This window comes from Phascolarctos cinereus, unplaced genomic scaffold, assembly GCF_003287225.1.
Source record: "Phascolarctos cinereus isolate Bilbo 61053 unplaced genomic scaffold, phaCin_HiC Scaffold_4;HRSCAF=312, whole genome shotgun sequence".
Classification (NCBI taxonomy): Eukaryota; Metazoa; Chordata; class Mammalia; order Diprotodontia; family Phascolarctidae; genus Phascolarctos; species Phascolarctos cinereus.
The window spans coordinates 664420166-664438011 of record NW_027555847.1 but is presented as its reverse complement, the minus strand read 5'-3'; the positions used below and the strand labels follow the sequence as shown (position 1 = coordinate 664438011).

The 17846-nt window shown below is 38.0% G+C and overlaps 1 protein-coding gene across 1 annotated transcript in view; it reads left to right on the top strand.

The window, feature by feature from the left end:
* Positions 1–17846, top strand: part of KDM4B (lysine demethylase 4B) — a 260289-nt gene that overhangs the window by 123560 nt on the left and 118883 nt on the right. The window contains 1 exon segment of the mRNA XM_078153991.1: positions 9531–9580. Within this exon segment, the coding sequence (XP_078010117.1) occupies positions 9531–9580 (50 nt within the window).

The following is a 17846-nucleotide window of genomic DNA, read 5'->3' as shown; positions in this document are numbered from 1 at the left end:
AATGATTCTAAAACATCCCCAAACAAAGCCTCAGAGAAAAAGACACCTTGGCCAAAGATTCAACTAGAATTCCCAGAAGAGATGAAGCAAGAGTTTTTAAAAAATTAAATATTTTTAACAATGAAATGAGATCACTAGAAGGAAAAATTGAAATAAATATGAGAATTGTGTAAGAAAGAATTGGAAAAGGAATTAACAGCTTGACTAGAGGTATAAAATCTTACCCAATAGGGGAAAAAGGGGCGGGAAACTGACCTGGAAAACAGATTGAGGATAGAATATTTTGGAGTCATTGAATACCTGATAGCCATGACTAACAAAAGACCAGAGATATCCTGTTTTCAAGAAATTTTAAAAGAAAACTGACTAGATGTTTTAGAACCAGGAAGTAAAGTGAAAGTAGAGTCTGCCAGTCAGTCACCTCCTGAAACTCTAAAACAAAAACTCCTGGGAATATCATAGCCAAAATACAGTTTCCATATTAAAGAGAATATATAGCAAGCATGTAGACAGAATTCAAATACTAAGGAGCCACGGTTAAGATCACATGTGATTTAGCAGCCACTATTTTATTGAAGTAGAGAACTGGCATTGGCACCAAAAAAAAAGTGTTTGTATATACAGTTCTGCTAAGGCAGACCCAGAGTTCAACTGTTCCTCATACATCATTAAACATGATTAATTATTCTAGACCTGTCAACTTTTTGGTTATGTGATCAGTTTCAGTAGGATTTCGGTTGCATATTTGAATTCAATTTTCTTTTGCCTCTTCCATTGAACTCAGATTTCGAAGAAGATATCTTAAGAATTGCTAATCTAATCCAGTCCTGTCATTTTATTAATGGAGTAAACTGAGGTCAGGAGAGGGGAAGTGATTGGTCTTAGGTTGCACAGCTGGAACTAATTGGCAATTCCCCTTTTCCCCCATTTTAAAGATGAAAACCATTATTTAAAATGCTTTCAGATCTCTTGTTACTTAAGAGCTTTATAATGCATGCTTCCTTTGTTTTCTGTCACCTCCTCTTCTTTTTAAAGTTCTAGCCTTCCTTCCTTTACCAGGTCACATCCTTTCTCCTTCCATAAAGGCTTTGCTAAACTATCCCTAATGCTTCTTCCCTCATCTGATTTCGTATACTGCTGTGCTGTCGTTTGACAGCTGTCATTTAGTTCCTCATGACATCTTTATCTTTCTCTCAGCCTCTTGTTAAAATTTTTTTTCTTAATTGTTTTTGTGCACATACCATGAGTTCTTCAAGGGCTGGGATGATGTCTGTTTTAAATGTCTTTGGCATTCCCTACGGTGCCTTGCATGGAGTGCATGCTTAGTAAACAAGTTTTGATTTGACTCTGAATTTTTCTGGCCAGGAATTGTTCATATTTGCAAATGAAGGCTAACCGTCTAAAAAAGGCTCTGTTATGTTTTGTCTGCCTTGGCCTCCTGGGCATTTTTGCGGCATTGAATTCAATGCTAAGAGCACTTTTGGTCCTAAAGCAACTAAGTTACCATTTGCAGTAGTTGCCAGGAATAACTGACAGCCCCACCCATAGCTACATACGTAGAAAGCAGAACTATTCATGTCCTTCCAGTTTGTACTTGTGGAAGATTACTTTGTGTAAAACTTTTAGAAATATCAGGAACTGTGGAAATGCGTAGTAAAACAGATTTAAAAGAAATGTCTAGTCATACTCCTAGCTGATATAATAACCAACTGATTTGCATAGTTGTGTTGGACAAGTTTCAGATAGTTGGGTCAGGGAGTGATTGGGCAGTCTATGGGAGTTGGAATTGACTTCACAGCAGCTCTTAGGTTATATGAAGATGTCTGTCATGTATTTTTATTAAATCTTCTCTTTTTCAGTCTTAATTGCCCCCATCTTTAAAACATATATACTATAAAGTAAACATGATTTGAGACTCCTCACACTTCTCAACATTTTTCTCCAGATGTACTCTAGTTCTTCCAAAAATGTGATATCCTAAATTAACAATAACATTTCAAATAAGGTCCCTTATGCTTCTTTTAATGCAGCCTAAGGTCATATTAGTTTTATCAGCTGTCACATTACACTGTGATGAGCTTGTACCCCAGTAAAAATCACCATGTCTTTTTCATGTAAGGCACTGTTGAGCACAGGTCTTTTGTTTGATACTCATGCAGTTGACTTTTTTGGTTCTCTAAGTTCAGGACTTTGCATTTATTCCTACTAAAGTCCATCTAGTATTCCTCCAATTTTGCACTATTCCATTTCTGTTATCCCATGTATCAACTATTCATGCCACTCATAAATTGAAATATAGTTGTAACAGACATAAAACGTTCATTAAAATATGGCTGCATTGGTGTGATCATTTAATTTAGGAATTGTTTGTTGTTCAGTCATTTCAGTCATGTCTTGGGGTTTTCTTGGCAAAGATATTGGCATGGTTTGCTGTTTCCTTCTCCTGATTATTTTACAGATGAGGAAGCTGAGACAAACAGGGTTAAGTGACTTGCCCAGGGTCACCCAGCTAGTAAATGCCTGAGGCCATATTTGAACTCAAGTTTTCTTAACTCCAGGCCCATCTCTGTATTTACTGTGCTACCTAGCTGCCCTTAGAAGTTGTAGAATCCTGTAATGTCAAGGTTTAAAAAGCAGTTATTCTGGTACTGTGCATACAAAAATTTTTTAAAATGGTAATTTCTGTTCCTCTGAATTCCACTCACACTTAGTCTATACCATATGGTATACTAAATGACAAGGATACAAAGAGAGGAAGAAACAGTCTTTGTGCTCAAGGAGCACATGTTCTAATGGTGGAGGTAACATAAATAACTAGGCATAGTCAATTACATACAGAGTAGATGGGAGGCATGTGAGTAAAGAGTGAACTAGAGTGGGGAGAGACTTGAGGCAGGGAGACCAAACGGAAGGCTGCAGTCCAGGCTTGAACTGTTGAGGTTGGTGACTGTGTGAGTGGAGAGAAAGAGACGTATTGAAATATTTTTAAGGTATAAATGACAGCAGATTGGCTATATGGAGTGAATGTGAATGAAAAGAGAGGTGACATTAACAGTAATAGGGAAATCTGGAGGAGGAGAGGGCTTGGAGTGAAAGATAATGAGTTTTGATTTGGACATGTCTTTGAGGATCTTATCTGGGATCTAAGAGGCAGTTATTTATGTGAGACTGGAACTAAGGAGAGAGGTTAGGGTGAATATTTAGATATGAGAATTGTCTGCATGGAGATTAGCTGAGCTGTTAGTGGGTATGACTTGGATGTATAACCAGCAAAAGAGACTGAGGAGTAATTAGACAAGTAAGAGGAGAACCAGAAGAGAACATTGGCCTGAAAACCAGAGAAGAGAGCATCCAGGAAAAGAGGATTAAGTGAAATGCACCAGAGGTCTGGAAGAATGAGAGTTGAGCAAAGGCTATTAGATTCAGCAGTTAAGGGACCATTGGTGACTTTGAGAGAGCAGTTTCAGTCTGATGATGAGGTCAAAAGCCAGATTGTATTGGGCTTAAAATTAAAGTGGGAAGATAGAAAGCCGAGGCAGCAAGTGTAGATGGCTTTCTTGTGGTTAGCTAAGAAGGGGTGATAGCTAGCAGGGATGGTAGTAATAATTCTTTTTTTTTTAAAATAAATTAATTTATTTTTAGTTTTCAACATTCACTTCCACAAGTGAAATCAAATTTTGAGTTCCAAATTTTCTCCCCATCTCTTCCCTCCCCCCCATCCCAAGACCGCATGCATTCTGAATGCCCTTTCCCTCAATCTGCCTTCCCTTCTATCACTCCTGCCCCGCCCCCCTCTCTTTGCTCCTCTTCCCCTTCTATTTTCCTGTAGGGCAGGATTGATTTCTATACCCCATTGCTTGTATATCTTATTTCCCAGTTGCATGTAAAAACAATTTTTAACATTCGTTTTTAGAATTTTGACTTCCAAATTCTCTCCCTCCCTCCCCACTCACCCTCATTAAGAAGGCAAGCAATTCGATATAGGTTACACATGTGTAGTCACTCAAAACACTTCCATAATAGTCATGTTGTCAAAGACTAACTATATTTCCCTCTATCCTATCCTGCCCCCCCATTTATTCTGTTGTCTCTTTTGACCCTGTCCCTCCTCAAATGTTTGCTTCTGATTGTTATTAGTAGTAATTGAGGGTTGTTGGTTTTTTTTTTTAAGATGGAGGAGACATGAATGTGTTTATATAAGACAGCAGGGAATGAGGCAATAGATAGGAAGAGATAGAAGGTTATAGAGTGGAGATGACAAGAGGGGACAGTTTGCAGGAGAAGACAGGGAGGGATGGGATCAAAGATTCTGGTGGAGGGGTTTACTGAGAGTAAGGAAGTTAAGGGTGATATTAAGGTTGAAAACTTGGATTATTGCGAGGATGACTGGGGGAAAAGAACATGTTGAGTATAAAATGCTTAATGGGACATCCGTTTCAAGATGCCTAGTAGTACGTGTTTTCGTGTTTCAGGATTGTTGCTCAGGAGAAAAAATGGTGCTAGATATGTAGATCTGGGAATCATCTGGCTAGTCATCATTACTGAACCCATGAAAGCTGATATTAGGACCAAATGCGACATTATGAAGAGAAAAGAGGGTAGTGGAAGGACAGAGCCTTGAAGTCTAAAAAGCTATCAAAAAACCTATAAGGCCATCAGAAATTAGTGGAATTACCACCAATTAAGAAGTGCTTCTTTGTTCCCACTTGTACCTTTCCTTTGACAAAATATTTTTAGCCATACAGAGCCAGGCTATTCTGTAATCAAATCAAACAGCAAGTATTTATTAAACATTTAGTATGTGAGGTAGTGTAATAGTTAGTGCTGACCTCATATGGATGAAAACCAATAAAGGTGACTAAAAAGCTGTTAGATAGGAAAACCAAGAGAGCAGTATTGAAAAAATCCTAAGCAGAGCCAGTATCCAGGAGGAGAAACTGAGAAGGTGATCAAGATAATAGTAGCTAATAATACAATAGCCAGAAGGAAAGATATCAAGGTATATGTAAAAGGGTTGGCCTTAACAAGAAGGGGCCACTTTAAAAAAATTACATTTTTTCAATTAAAAATCCATTTTCTCTCTCACCCACTTCTCGTTGGGAGAGAGAAAAAAAATACACAAATTTGTATAATGAAACAAACAGTTCCTGCACTGCTATTTCCAAATATATTCATTCTGTTTTGTTGAATTCATCTCCTCTCTTTCAAAGGTGGATAACATGCTTCATTATTAGTCTTAGAATTCCGCTGGATCAGTTCAATGATCAGGGTTTTTGGGATTTTCAAATTTGTTTTTTTGGTTTTGTTGTCATATCAGTTGTTCTCCATGTTCTGTTAATTTCACTCTGCCTCAGTTCATACATAAAGTCTAGTGACATGTTTCACTGAAGCTGTTCCTTTTATTATTCCATTACATTCATACAACATAATTTGTTCATTCCTCATTTGATAGTCATCTCCTTAGTTTTTAATTTTGTTACTACAAAAAGAACTGCTATAAATATTATATGTTATGTTATATAAATATTATAAATGTTTTCATTGGCTCACCCTGAGGACTAGAACTCTCTCCCTCTTCATCTCTACCTCCTCAAGCTGTCCTGGCTTCCTTCAAGTCCTGCGTTCTGCAACAAGACTTTCTTCCTTAATCTTAATGCCTTCCATCTGAGATGATCTCCAACATAACCTTGTTTGTACATAAGTTATTTGCATGATAGTCCCCCTACACACCCACACCCACACACACACACCCACACCCACACCCACACCCGAACTGGAACTAGGCTGTGCATGTGTGTGTTTGTGTATTTTCATTTCTTTTTATACTCAGCATTTAGTGCAGTGTCTTGCACATAGTAGGCATTTAATAAGTGCTTGTAGACTTTTTTATATAACTATAAGCAGTTCCTATTATGTTCCTCTGAAAAGTTCTTGTTTATATCCTTTCACAGTTTATCAATTGGGGAATGGCTCTTATTCTTATAAATTTGAATAAGAGACAAGCCTAAATGTTCATCCCCAGGTTTTGAGCTTGAGTGACTTTGAGAATGGCAGTACCACTGACAAAAGGATGTTAGGGGTGATGGTGAGTTTTTTGCATCTGAGATGATGGGACATCGAAGTTGTGAGTTTTTGTTGGTAGTTGGAAAATATTGAATGGTGCTGTTGAATTTTATATTTATAACAGTTTAAGGACGTATGTTGCCAATTACCTGGTTACATGTTTTGCTTGGTTTAAATGGTTTTTTTTTTAAAGTTAACTAATATTTTGAACTTTGGGTATTTTCCTCCTGGAGGCCAACCAGTGGTCTGAGTCTTGGCTCTGCCACTTTTACTACCTGTGTGATTAATCTGGACTTCAGTTTCTTTGTGTTGTATTAGATGACTGTTTAACATCCTTATCAACTTTAATTTATAATTCTCCTTGGTCTTAGTATTTCAAAAAAGCAAGAGAACTCTAGCAAATGTCTCTTTGATGTTTGTAATTTTTCTAGAATGATTTTGGATGGGGGTGAAGTGCAAAGTGCAATTCTGTCACTGCTGCAGGAAACTTTGTTGTTATTGTGTGGTCCTCCGCAGGTGGTTAACTCTTAATTTGTTCATTCCAAAGGCATTTAATCCAGTGTCTAAGTAGTTTACCAAACCTTGTGCATATAGACATAGAGAGTTAAGACCTCATGGAGCTCACAATCTAAGAGGATAAGACATACACATAGCCAGTTATGATATGAAAATAATAGGTGATACTTTGAATATAACAGAAAAGTACAGAAGAGTGAAGTATGAGGTCTTACAGGGAAACATTGTTCTCAAGGAGGTAATGTTTGAAATTAAACTTTAAAGTTTGAGCAGAATCATAGGATTTAGACCTTGAAAAGTGACCTTAGAGAAAATGTAGTCTGATAATTTTATTTTAAAGATGTAGAAATTGAAGCTCAGAAAAGTTAAATAATTTGTTTACTGTCATTCAGTTAGGTAAAGCTAGAATTCAAACCACACTCTAAACTCCAAACCCATGGAGTTTTCTCATGAGGCCACAACCTTTCCTGAATTTGTCAAGCTATAAAATAGACAGTAAAGTAAGAGGGTCATTTCTTCTTTTGTGAGAGTTTTCCTGTGCTGTGGTTGGATAATATTGCCTTTCCCTTCTCTTCATCCCGTTCCCCTTCTGTATCATATTGGTAGCATGGCAGGTGGAAAGAAAAATGTTGTTTGTTACATTGTCTGTTTCCTGTCTGATCAGCCCCAGGTCTTGTTTTCATGTTCTTGGCTTACTGCTTACTACTACTCCCCTGGCACTGCGTCTCTCAAAACTTAGGGGTGGTTAGTTTGTATGCTTCTGCAAGGTTACATTGTGTCTGCTTTGTATTTGTTGCTTCCCTGTTAGAATGGAAGTGCTTTTGAGGACAAAGACTGTTTTGCTTTTGTCTCTTCCATGGCTTTTCTCTCTTCAGTGTTTGCTGCGTCTGATCACATCTTTCATTTAGGACTTCATCGGTGTAGGAAGCTCCTAGTGAGAAACTACCCATGCCAGTACAGATTGGTAATTGTTTTTCACCTTGCTCCTAGAGTTGCCTGTGACACTGGAACGTTAAAATGTGCCTTAACTAGGGCCACATAGGCTTTTAGTCAGAGGTGAGATTTAAATTCAGACTTTCTCATCTTTTAGGCCAGCTCCAGCCGTACTGGCTCACATAATAAAAGCTTAACAAATGCTTGTTAGTTTCTTTGATTACACCGTGGCCTGGCATTTTTGAAAGGTTTGGAAAGGGGTAAGGAATGAGAAAAAGGCAAGGGGGCTTTTAGCTAACTGTGTATGGTTAATGTTATTTTGCAAAAGAAAGTTGCAGAGGTGAACTAAAAACCCTTCTTGTTAAATAGTAATTTTGTAGTTATCTGAGGATGAGGTCGTTTTTATTCATAGGCTTTTTGTGGCTTTATAGACCAGTAGATTTCAGTTCTGCTGTCCAGCTTTCCTGGCCAAACAAACTCCACTTTAATCTCTCCAGGGGTTCTTCTTCTGAACACTCAGCTTGACTTCTTGCAATCTGTAGTTTCAGATAACACAAGAACCATGTTCCAATGTATTAAACTTTTAACATCCTCCAGATTCAATTAATCTTATCTTTACAACTCCCAATTACAGGCAGTAATTAAGTGAAAGCATCATTGTAGACTAGGGATATTACATTAATCATCAACAGCCTTTATAACCATAAATTAGTTCTTTCCCAATCCTTCAGCATTTTCCAGAAGAAACACAATGTTTCATTTCCCTATTTTAAGGGACATTAATCCCCAAAAGGAGCTTTGGATCAGGATTAATTTTTATCATCTTTATGTAAGTGATGAATGGCTACTTTCAAAGGATAAATGCTAAGTTTTTCCAAGACAAGTAGAATTGAATTGTTTGATAATTAAACAGTTGAAGGTCCTGCCTTTACTTTGGTCACAGGGCACCTTGGAGTCCACAAATGTATTCGTTTCTGTTCTCTGAGATCAAATACTACATGGTATTTTTTTTCTGTTTTGTTTTTAAAACTCCCAACTTAAATCGACTTAAATGGTTCTGAAGTCTGGAAGTACCTTCCGTGTAGTGGGCTTTTTCCTTCTTTTGCTTGCATCACTGAGTGAGGTTTCAAGAGGAAAAATTGTTTAATTGCTGACAAATGAAATTTGAGGTTCTCCCCTCACAATTACTTATTGTGAAATAGGAAAAATGGCCTCATTTTTCTAGGATGTCTGGTACAGGATTGTACCCTAGACTAAGGAACATATGAAAACTGGGAAACACATAATATGTTTAATTGCTCTTGCTTGGGTACAGGGAAACTTAATTTGTCCCTATCTAACTTTGGTCCCTAATATAAAGGCTTGAGATTAATGGCAAACAATTCTAGTTTTGTGTTAGTAAAGGGTACTTGCTATCTTTTCATTTGAAGATTGAATTTGTATATCAGCTAAGGTTTCTTCCTTGTAATGGATGTGCATGGATGGGAAGGTAGAATTAGAACTTCCTAGCATTCTCTGCTTTGCAAATTTAGTGCTCTACCTCTAAGGTATCGTTTCTTAATGGGAACAGTAAAAAAAAGGTCCAAATTCATCACTCAAACTTAAACCTACCTGGGCATTTGCATATAACATTAGCAGGGCATTTCTTTACTACCTTCCAGTCTTCACTTTCCATAGTGTTCTGAATGTGACTCTGTACCTTCAAATTAAATTTCTTCCTCATTACAGAAATGTGTTGTTCCTTTAGTTAATGTGTAATAAACAAAGCTCTGGTTGAAAGCTCTGCAGATTTGCAAAGGCTTGAGGAAGCTAGTTGACTTGAGCTTACTTTATGTTTCAGTATGTCATTCTCGAATGGGGAACAGTGTTAGGAGTAATCCTTTTTATTGGAGCTCTGGTTCCAACTTTGAAAATACAGCCTTTTAGTGACTTTGCTTTGCTTTCTATTAATGGTGTGGATTGCTGCTCTAATAATGTTAGTTACTGCTTTCTGGTTTTTTTCTCCCCTTTTCTTCTAGGTATGCCATACCTCCAGAACATGGCAAACGTCTGGAACGTCTGGCAAAAGGTAAGCTTCCTATGTCCATAGTTTTGGTTACCCTATGCTGACATTTCTAGAAATTGCAAGATGTTTTAGGTGTCACCTCTCTTTGAGACATAGGAATGAAGTTTAAAAGGGATACCTTGTGAATGGCTTGACTAGAGCCTTTTGAAAGTATATTAGGCAGCAGTGTAATAGTAAGCATAAATAGAACTTTTTAATGTTTTCCTCCTACATGCTTTTAAGAATTTTGTGGTTGGAATGCATTTCCAGCTTTAAATCATAGGTTCCTTTTTTTCATGAATGTATAGCTTATTTTCTAGTTATTGTTACTATTTGTTTATCAGCCAGTATCAGCATACTGGCTAAAATGCTGGACCTGAATTTGGCTTCAGTCACCTACCTAGCTATGTGACTCTGTCAAATCCACTTATTCTATCTCATCTGTAAAATGAGGAGAATAATAGCACATACCTCTGAGGGTTGTTCTGAAGATCAAATGAAATTATATTTGTAAAGCAGTTTGCAAATCTTCAAGTGCTATATAAAATGCTAGCTTCTACTAGTACCATCAATTCGAAACTCAATTTATCAGTTTTTATTCAGTTTACTATTATTTATCAGTTATTATTCAGATGTATATGTCTTGTCTCTCCAACTAGTTTGTAAGTCCTTGTATAAGGTAGTTGTTATATCTTTGTCTATTTTATTATTTATCTCTTTGCTTTGTGAACTCTGCACACAATGTTAGATCTATAGTGGTTGACTTTTTGGCATAGATTAGTGGGAGAAAAGGTAATCTTATTCTATCCCTTATAGGATAGCTGAGTTATTTACCTAAAATGCATAGGGGAGGGGGCAGCTATATGGCACAGTGGATAGAACACCGACCCTGGAGTCAGAAGGACTTGGGTTCAAATCCAGCCTCAGACACTTGACACTTACTGTGACCCTGGGCAAGTCACTTAACCCCCATTGCCTAGCCAAAAACCCCCCGAAAACCTACTTCAAACTTAAGCCAATAGTCCGCAGACTGAGAGCTTATGTAAGCCAGAAGTAGTAAAAGGTACATTCAAACAAAAATCTCTAACTCCTTCTGCTCCCATATCTTTTTATATAGCGTACCTATCCTTCTTCCGTTAGGGTGGAAGTTCTTAACTTCTAACATAGACCCGTTTCGGCAATCTGATGGAGCCTGTTGCTTGTCCTTTCTTTCTTTCTTTCTTTCTTTTTTTTTTTAAAGGCAATTTGGGGTTAAGTGACTTGCCCAGGGATACACAGCTAGTAAGTGTTAGGTGTCTGAGGCCGGATTTGAACTCATGTCCTCCTTACTTCAGGGTGGGTGCTCTATCCACTGCACCACCTAGCTGCCCTGTTTGTTCTTTGTTTCGAAGAGAACCAATGATATCCCGGATGACATCTTGACTTGTGTGAATTGGATTTAGGTGAGGCAGAGTTTCACAGAGTCATCAGCCTCACTCTTCCTAAGTCATTGATATCCAGTGGCAAGACAAAAGTCAAGATGACTGGCTATGGCCCAGGATGTAGTGGATGACCTTGGCATCTTAGATGTCTGACCAAGCTCTAAATGATCCACAGTGCCCTGCTTCAGCTGCCATCATGACCATTGGAACAAATTGTTGTCATCCACCCATTTCACTAGGGGAGGTCTTTACATGTTTGGGGTAGACATTCCCTAAGTCACCATGAGTTTGAGACGTGTTGATTACCCTCAGCCTGGTTTAGCTTATCTGTGAGGTGGTTTTACTGTGCAATGCTGCAGCTTCTTGGAGCCACAGGTGAGAGTTGGGTGGCAGGTGGACACTAAAGGTGAATGAGCAGCCTTGAAAAGGTTTTGGCAGTACCTGGCACCAGAGGTGCTAGTCCTCCCTGAACACCTCATAAACCTTCTTATGGCATCCTTCTCAGAAGAGTGTTTGGTTCCCACAGTCATAATTGAAGGAAATGCTAATTATCAGAAGTTAGTGAAAATAAAAATGGAATTTTTTCCTTATCCGAATTCCCAGACCTTTTGAAATATGTGCATGGATTTCTTGAGGGTGCTCTAGGTTAAGAATTCCTGCTTTAGAGCATGGATCTTATGAAAACTCCCAGCCCACAGTATTCTTCATTCTGATCTAGCTTCTGGTTCTACTATTTGCTTTAAAGGTCACAAATTTAACGAGCATACTCTCTCTGCCTTTATCCATGCCATTGATAAAAGTATTAAAGCTCACAAGGCCAAATACAGATCTTCTGGGCCTTCTAAAACACTGAAGATCTCCTGGAATATTGACACTGAAGCAGTAAAACTACTCTTTGAGTTCCTCTATCCAGACAGTTTTGAATCCATCTGATTATATTGTCATCTGATTCGCATCTCTTCGTCTCTTGACTGGAGTGGAAAGAGAATTGAGGCAGGGAAAGCTACCAGCAAGCTCATACCTGCTTCCAAACACAAGATGATGAGGCCCTATTGTGTGTGAGTAGAGAGAAAGGAACATTTATGAGAGATGTACAACGAATGGTAGAATTGACAGGACTTGCTATCTATTGGTTAAAGGGGTAAAAGCATGAGGATAACACCTAGATTGTCAACCCTGGGTGACTGGGAAGATGACTCTACCCCTCAGTAGTAATAGGAAAATTAGAGAGAAGTGAATTTTTGGGGGAAAGATATTATGAATACAGGATATCCAGTTTGAGATGTCCAAAAAGGTGGTTGGAGATGGGAGACTAGAGGTTATCAGTAGAAAAATAGACCTAAGAATCATCAGCATGGAGATAATAATTGAATCCGTGGAAGCTGGTGAAATTACCCAGCAAAACAGTGTGAAAGGAGAAGATGATCATGTTAGCAGGAGCAGCCTGGATGATAGTCCAGTAAAGGAGATGGAGGAGCAGCAGTCAGACAGGTAGGAGGATGTCCTATTAGCATGAAAGAAAGAAAGAGAAGTGAAATGTCAAAGGCGAGAGAAGGCCACTACTCTATTTCTTATCAGTACCAAATAGTTATGATGATTGCTGCTTTATGATATAGTTTTAGATCTGGTACGGCTAGGCCATCTTCTTTGCACTTTTTATTTTCATTAATTCCCTTGATATTCTTGACCTTTTGTTCTTCAGAATGAATTTTGTTATTATTTTTTCTCTTTCTATCTCTTGCTGCTGGGCTTTGTTGGTAAATATATAGAAATGCTGATGATTTATGTGGGTTTATTTTATATCCTGCAACTTTGCTAAAGTTGTTAATTGTATCAAGCATTTCTTTAGTTGATTCTCTAGGGTTCTCTAAATATACTGTCATATTATCTACAATGAGTGATAGTTTTGTTTCCTCATTGCCTATTCTAATTCCTTCAATTTCTTTTACTTTTATTGCTAAAGCTAGCATTTTTAATACAATATTGAATAATAGTGGTGATAATGGGCATCCTTGTTTCCCTCCTGATCTTACTGGGAAGGCTTCTAGCTTATCCTTATTGCATATAATGCTTGCTAATGGTTTTAGGTAGATACTACTTACCATTTTAAGGAAAACTCCATTTATTCCTGTACTCTACTGTTTTTAGTAGAAATGGGTGCTGTATTTTGTCAAAAGCTTTTCCTGCATCTGTTGAGATAACCATATGATTTCTGTTAGTTTTGTTATTGATATGGTCAATTATGCTGATAGTTTTCCTAACATTAAAGCAGCCCTGCATTCCTGGTGTAAATCTCACTTGGTCATAGTGTGTTATCCTTATGATAAATTGCTGCAATCTCTTTGCTAATATTTTATTTAAAATTTTGTATCAATATTCATTAAGGAATTTGGTCTATAATTTTCTTTCTCTGTTTTGGCTTTTTCTGGTTTAGGTATCAGCACCATATTTGTGTCATAAAAGGAATTTAGTAGGACTCCTTTGTCTATAAAACTGGGATTTATTGAGAAAGTTTTGTAGTTGGGGAAAAGATGATTTCAGCTGGTTGAACTGGTTGACTGACAAGACTTTTTAATATTCAGACCCTAGTATTCTGGATTTTTAAGAACATAGCTCAAGCTAGACAGTTTTTCCTTTCCTTTTCTTCTACCCCTTTTATTTGTTTGTTTTTAAAGCAGATATGGGTAAAGGAGTCATTTATAAGTCTCTTGACTGTCCCTGCTTCCAACCACTGCCTTTGCCAATCCATCTTTCACACTAAGTACCAGAGCAATTTTAATATATGTGCACTGCCCCTTTAAAAAACTGTCTCTTTTTATTCCCTGTAGGATAAAATGCATCTTCTTTAGCTTGACATTCAAGACTCTTTTGCAATCGGGCCAAAATTGTTGTAGTCTTACTTGAATGAATGAATGAAACATGCATTTAATAAGTGCTTACTCTGACCAGTGAACTGATCTAAACCCTGGGAATACAAATAGAGAAGTAGGCTAGTCTCTGCCCTCCAGGAGCACACATTCTAATGGGGGGAGACACAGCAATGGAAGCTCCACATTGGATTGTCAGGTCCCTGGGTTCTTAGGGTACAGTAAAGGAAGTGGGTGTACCTTTTCTTATTTTCACTAATAAAATCCTATCAAGACTTGGTAGTTGTGGCTGCAGCACCTAAAGAGACAATTAACCAATGTATAAGACATTGCTTCTAGGGATGATGGCTAGTATGGGCTGGGTCTCCTCTTTTTTGTTGTTTCAGTTGTGTTTGACTCTCCATGACCCCTTTTGGTGTTTTTTTGGCAAAGATACTGGAGTGGTTTGCCGTTTCCTTCTCCAGCTCATTTTACAGTTAAGGACGTGAGGCAAACAGGGTTAATTGACTTGCCCAGCATCAAACAGCTAGTAAGTGTCTGAGGCCAGATTTGAACTCACATCCTTCTGACTCCAGGCCCCATGCTCTATCCACTGTGCCACCTAGTTGCCCATAGTCTTCCCTTATTGATGAGTCATTTAACAGTATTGCTCTTTATTCTTTTCCAATAGCTTCCTCCCTCCATACATAGTATGCTATCTTCTTTGCCTAGAATGGATTCCTCCCCCTCCCCTTTTCTCCAATAGGCAGGGGTGGAAACATGTCCTTTATCCATCAAGGCTCAGCACAGTACCCTTTCATGAAGCGCTTTTTTCTTAGTTCTCCCCTGATTCTCACTCCCCTTATACCCTCTGCATTGAACTGTTTAATGCAGTACTTAGATGATTTGATTGTATTCTCTTTGGGGAGATTTGAGTGCCAAAGCAAGATGCTATAGATAGTGTTTCCAAAATGCAAAATGAATGAGGTAGTGAAAATTCCCAAGTTAATAGTGATTCCAGTAGTCTTCTGTTTGGGCTGGTTTTTCCAAGGCTTTGTTTTTAGGAAAATAAAAGTGAAATCATTCTGAGAAGCTAAAACAAAGCTGTCTTTGTATATGTATTTTGTAAACTTTTCTTGCCCTGCTTCATTGGACTATAAGAGATTCAATGAAATGAGCTTGCAATTAACATGGAAAATGAATAGCTAAGCTATAAATGGGCTCACTGGGAGAGTTGTGGAGCCCATGGAGAGAACATTAATATGTTACCATGTTATTGGTGCTAATCACTTAAAATGTGCTTCTTTATTAGTAGCTTTAATGAGAGCCACTTAAACTGTGCATTAAAAAGAGAAACTGCAGAGAAGGACGACGGACTGGGTGGCAGGCAGTCATAATTCTAATTGAAATGCTTTTAGTACAAAAAAAGTTGTTGGGATTCAATAATCCTTTGCCCTTTCTAAAACATCTGCATTATATCCTATCAATCAGCTTGATTTTCCAAGATTGAAAGTATTCTCCTTCTCACATATATACACACACCCACTTTTTCCTTTTCGTTAGCTAATTTGGATTGATTTAAAGCCTCCCCCAGTGTACATACATTGCTTTTGAGACCAGTGCTCTGCTCTTGCCTAGAAATGTCTCTTGGGCATTTGTGGGGGAGCTTTTCTAACCCTAAGCCCATGGCAGTGCTGTAAGTAGACATAATGTCAAGTAGAAACATAATGTTAAAAGAGGGTGGCTTGGATTCTCAATAAAGAAAACCAGGGCACATAGAAGAGCTTTCTCTCCTCTCCTCACACCCTCACGTCTCTCCCCAGTGATCCTAGAGTCTTTCTAAGAACTTTGATGTTTTAAACTGGGAGCAGAAATGGGATGGGGAGAGAGGAATCTTTCTGTTCCTTAAAGGAATAGTCTTGTGATCTTTTCTATTGGCAAGTTGTTTTGCTGGCAGAAGAGTAGCATAAGGGCAGAGACAGAAAGGAATAATGAGAAAGTTACAAGAACCTTGTGGTGAAATTATACTCTGCTCTACTTACTTACTGCCTTAAGGCAACTCCAGGGTAGTGGTTTAGAGAAGAGAAAGGTAGACTAGAGCAGACTGGGTAATTTGTATTTTTTCAGCATTCAAGTTTTGGAAAGTCCTTAGCTCTCAAATAGTATATCTCCCCACCCTCCCCACCTTTCCCCATCCCATGGAGCTTCTTCTCCACCAGGGACCATATAGAGTCAATATACTGTAGGTACCCAGTTGTATAATAAAGAATCCTCTTAGTGGGAACTAGGTGGCACTGTGGAGAAAGCACTGGGCCAGGAGTCAGAAAGTCCTAAGTTCAAATGTGGCCTTAGCAGTGGGACCCTATGCAAATCATTTTACTTGTGTTTGCCTCAGTTTCCTCATCTGCAAAATGAGGATAACAACAGCACCTGCCTTGGAAGGTTGTTGTGAAGAACAAATGAGTTTTGTGAAGTGCTTAGCCCAGTGCCAGCGCTATATAAATGTTTATTCCCTCCCCTCTCCTTAGTATGTATCCTTAGTATGTATTGGGGGGGGGGGTGCTATTGAACATGAATTTGACTGTGACTTCAAAAAGCTCTAAAATTCAAAAGAATTGTAGTACTGTTGCCCATAGCATCATTAGTACCCTGTTGATTCAAATATAGAAGACACCCTCCAAATTACTCCTCTTTAAGAGGGAAAAATGTATAGGTACACACTTAAAAATAACACAATTTGTAGGTCATACTCAGTCTCCATGTAAGTTCAGTTTGGAGGAAAAATACAATTTAGATTCAAACCAATGTGGTACACTGTAAACAAACCTCACCATAATATTGTGAACACCCGATTATTACTTTTTAATGATTTTGCAGAACCAGTGGCTAATGTACTTTTACACATGTGGAGGGGAAGACCTGTGTTTGACTATATTTTTCTCATGTCATACATAGTTATTCACATTTTTGAATAAGTTCAAATTTAGTAAACATTTATTTAAAGTCTCTATGCTCAAGATGCTATGCTTACTGCTGGTGAGAGCAAAGTAGATACAAAAAAGACCCTTTCAGCAATGAGCTTATAGTCTAATTTGAAGTTTTAGAAAACAGGTAAGTAAATATGATAGAAAAAGGAGATGTGTTAATTACAAGCAAAGTAGATTAGAAGAGAGAAAAATCTTGTTAAAGATGAAGTCCATGGTCAGAGTTGGGCCTCAACAATCGGAGATGGAAAGGCACTGTCCCAGAAAAGGGAGATTGTGTCAACATAGGAGAAGCAACATGATAACATTGTTATTGTAATAATTGTCAGTTTAAGGGTCAGCTCCTATGGCAAGAAACTAGGAGAAACCTGGGTTCAGATCCTGCCTCTGACACTTAGCAGGGCCAGATTACTTCTTTAAACCTGTTTCATCTTCTGTAAAATGGGGATAATAACGTTTGTTGCACCTACATAATAGCGTTGTTGGGAGGATCCTTCAAATTAGGGTATGTAAAGTGCTTGGAAAGCCTTTAGTCAAATCAACAAGCACTTCTTCAAAGTGCCATAAAAATATCCGCTAAATATTAGTAGACCAAAGAGGGTGAAAGAATAATGGCAGGAGGAAAGAGACAAAGCTGAAAAACAGTACATGAAGGGGAAGAAATGTAAAGTATAGCAAAGTGAATGTATATAGGCAGTGGCCAGTTGGTTTTTGCTTGTTGTCATATTATCTGTTATTGTAATTAATCATCTGATTTACTGGGGTGATAGACTACAGTATGCAATAGCAGCAACCTTTTATTGGCAACCTCCAGGCAGTTCTGGGAGACTCTTGGAAGAGGAGATTATAGATTTAAGGAAAAACAGCAGAATGCCAATAAAAGCTCCTCTCCTCTCCCTTCTTAGTATTATGGAACTCTAGAGAAGAAAAGTTGATTTTTTTTTCCCCCCAAGAACTAGTTTCAGGTAGTTGACTCTCTCTTCTAAAATGTAAATGAGAAGTCTTTTAAAAATCCCACCTTTCCTTTTCATCATCCCTA